Source organism: Cynoglossus semilaevis, chromosome Z (genome assembly GCF_000523025.1).
Source record: "Cynoglossus semilaevis isolate Cse_v1.0 chromosome Z, Cse_v1.0, whole genome shotgun sequence".
Taxonomy (NCBI): Eukaryota; Metazoa; Chordata; class Actinopteri; order Pleuronectiformes; family Cynoglossidae; genus Cynoglossus; species Cynoglossus semilaevis.
In genome coordinates this window covers 5,654,998-5,657,838 of record NC_024328.1, presented here as the reverse complement: position 1 = coordinate 5,657,838, position 2,841 = coordinate 5,654,998, and the positions used below count along the sequence as shown (strand labels likewise).

General features: G+C 43.2%; 1 protein-coding gene across 2 annotated transcripts in view; it reads right to left on the bottom strand.

Moving 5' to 3' along the window:
* Window positions 1-143: 143 nt before the first annotated feature.
* Window positions 144-2,841, bottom strand: part of LOC103397699 (dihydropyrimidinase-related protein 2-like) — a 10,837-nt gene continuing 8,139 nt past the window's right edge. For both annotated transcript variants that reach the window (XM_008336061.3, XM_008336062.3), the window contains 4 exons: window positions 2,323-2,493; window positions 2,029-2,208; window positions 1,570-1,756; window positions 144-1,338 (listed from right to left, as the gene is read on the bottom strand). In XM_008336061.3, coding sequence (XP_008334283.1) covers window positions 1,247-1,338; window positions 1,570-1,756; window positions 2,029-2,208; window positions 2,323-2,493 — 630 coding nt within the window. In that variant the 3' untranslated portion in view covers window positions 144-1,246. The remainder of the gene's footprint in view (window positions 1,339-1,569; window positions 1,757-2,028; window positions 2,209-2,322; window positions 2,494-2,841) is intronic.

Sequence of the window (2,841 nt, the reverse complement as noted above, 5' to 3'; positions counted from 1 at the left end):
AAAAAAACATTGTTGGTCGTTTAATGTTCGCAAAAAGGCACTTGGACACTCCACAGAAGTTTTGGCAAAATATTTTGTGGACTGATGAAACCAACGTTGAATTGTTTGGGAGGAACACACAACGTCATGTGTGGAGGTAAACACCAACATAACACCAACATAAACACCTCATCCCCACCGTGAAGCATGGTGGAGGGTGCATCATGGTTTGGGGCTGTTTTGCTGCCTCAGGGCCTGGACAACTTGCAATCATTAATGGAAAAATGAATTCAAAAGTTTATCAGGATGTTTTGCAGGAAAACCGGAGGCCGTCTGTCAGACAGCTGAAGCTAAAAAGAGGATGGATGCTGCAACAAGACAATGATCCAAAACACAGAAGTAAATCAACTTCAGAATGGTTTCAGAAGAACAAAATACACGTTCTGGAGTGGCCAAGTCAAAGTCCAGACTTGAACCCCATTGAGATGCTGTGGCATGACCTCAAGACAGCGATTCATGCCAAACATCCCAGGAATCTGACTGAACTACAGCAGTTTTGTAAAGAAGAATGGGCCAAGATTAGTCCTGATCGATGTGCCAGACTGATCTGCAGCTACAGGAAGCGTCTGGTTGAAGTTATTGCTGCCAAAGGGGGGGGGCACAAAATATTAAATGTGATGGTTCATTTACTTATTCCTCCCCCTTCTGTCATTGTTTGCATGCTATCCTCATTAAAATATGAAAACCTATAAATGTTTGGGTGGTTTTAGTTAAAGCAGACACTGTTTTTTCATCTGTGTGATTTTGACAAAGATCAGATCACATTTGATGGTGATTTTATGCAGAAATGTGACAAATTCCAAAAGGTTCAGATACTTTTTCATACCACTGTATGTTATCTGTGGAATTCTGTGAGCTAGAGCTTTGGACTTACTTAAAGGAAAGGTTTCCATTTTCTTTCTAATATGTGCAGTCAGTGTGAACTCAAACTGCTGCAAGCATTATCTAAAGATCTTGTATAGCAAAATATACATAATATCAAACTAAACGCAATCAAAAAGTGTATAAACAGCAAAGAAAAAGTGTGTGTGAAACAGTGAAGAATTTAAGAAAACTGGATGGAATGGTGCCTTCACCTTGTTTGTTTTTTTTTCAATGAGATGCTAAAGTGATGGTGCATACATAGATGAGGTGAATCTGGACACATCACAGGCAGTGTCACAGATAAACGGATGTCATGTGACTGCTGCTCCACGTTTCCATGAATTTATCCCAGGCTGGTGATGTTGGCTTTTCCACCAGGGGGAGCCACAATGCGTTGGGTGTTGCGTCGAGGGACATTGTCATCAATTTGAGCTCCTGGGAAAAACAGAAAAATGGTTCCATCCATTCCATGTTACATGCCATGTGGCATCATACTGTGATGTAGAACAAATGGAAAGACAAGGCGACCAACCTAAAATAACATTTTTCTTATTTTAATCATTCAACAACAAACTTTTAAGGGGGAAAAAAATGGGTAATACCAGCATCCATTACTGACCGGAACCATCATTGGTGAAAAAAAATATTCTGTTTGTTTGCACTCACCAGAAAGACTGAAACCAGACTGGTGGAGGTTGCGAACAGGCTGAGAAGTAATTTGCTGCTGCTGCTGCTGGGTCTTCGCAGGAGACGTCTTCACCGAGGACACAGTGGACATCATCTTAGGAGTCACCGTGACCTCACACACCGGCCCGTCATACTGACCCCGGGGAACTCCTTGCAGCTCTGTGAGCTAAACATTTTTTGAGTTGAACAGCCACCAAGTTAGGTTTAAACTGGTTACAGCAAAGAACAAAACACACGACACTGAAGAACAATTTATTTTTTAAGATGAATACACATAAATTACTTTCAGCTTGTTCCTTTATCAAAGTTACAACAGGACCCGCAACCCCCAAGAATTGGTGATCACATGGAGGCTAACCCAGAGTCACTGATCTTTCCACCTTATCCCCCTGTAGCAGCATATAAACCAGTAATGTTAATTCTTTCATTTGTACTCACCCTGCTGCGAGCCCTGATCCTCTTGTAAACGTGGTCTGGAAAAGGTTTGCGGCTGATGTAACGACCCCCACCCTCACTGGTGTGGAGAATGCCATCCTCGAAAACAATTTTACCCTGACTGATAACCACAGATGGAGCTCCACGCACTTCTGTGCCCTCAAAAATGTTAATCTCCACTGCCTGAGAGGAGGAGAAGGAGGAAGGTTTAACTGAGGGACAACAATTTAACTAATGATGTGGGTTAGTGTTTTATATTCTACAGCCAGAGTAAGGGGGGCTTTATAACCATCTGACCAGGTTATGGGTCTTGGCTGAAATGATCTTAGTGACGTCCGGGTCCCACAACACCAGGTCCGCGTCAGAGCCGACAGCGATGCGGCCTTTACGTGGGTAAAGGTTTAAGATCTTGGCTGCGTTGGTGCTGGTCACTGCCACAAACTGGTTCTCATCCATTTTTCCAGTCACCTTCAGGAATAAAGACATGAAAAAAAGGTAATTCTCTCTTCAGCAGCTCAGAGGAATGTTTGGGTTGCCAGTTCCATAGTGTAGCTGTTAGCACGCCTGCCTTGGAAGCAGAGAGCACAGAGAATCTTAGCATCTTAAACTCTGCCACCTATTCTTCACCTCTCTTCCACAGTCTCCTCTGCTCTGAACAGTTGATCCTAAGTACCTAAACTCCTGCACCTTCACCACCTCTGCTCCTTGTAGCCTCACTATTTCACTGTTCTGCCTTTCGTTTACACACATGTACTCTGTCTTGCTGCGACTGACCTTCATTCCTCTTCTTTCTAGTGCAAACCTCCACCTCTCTAG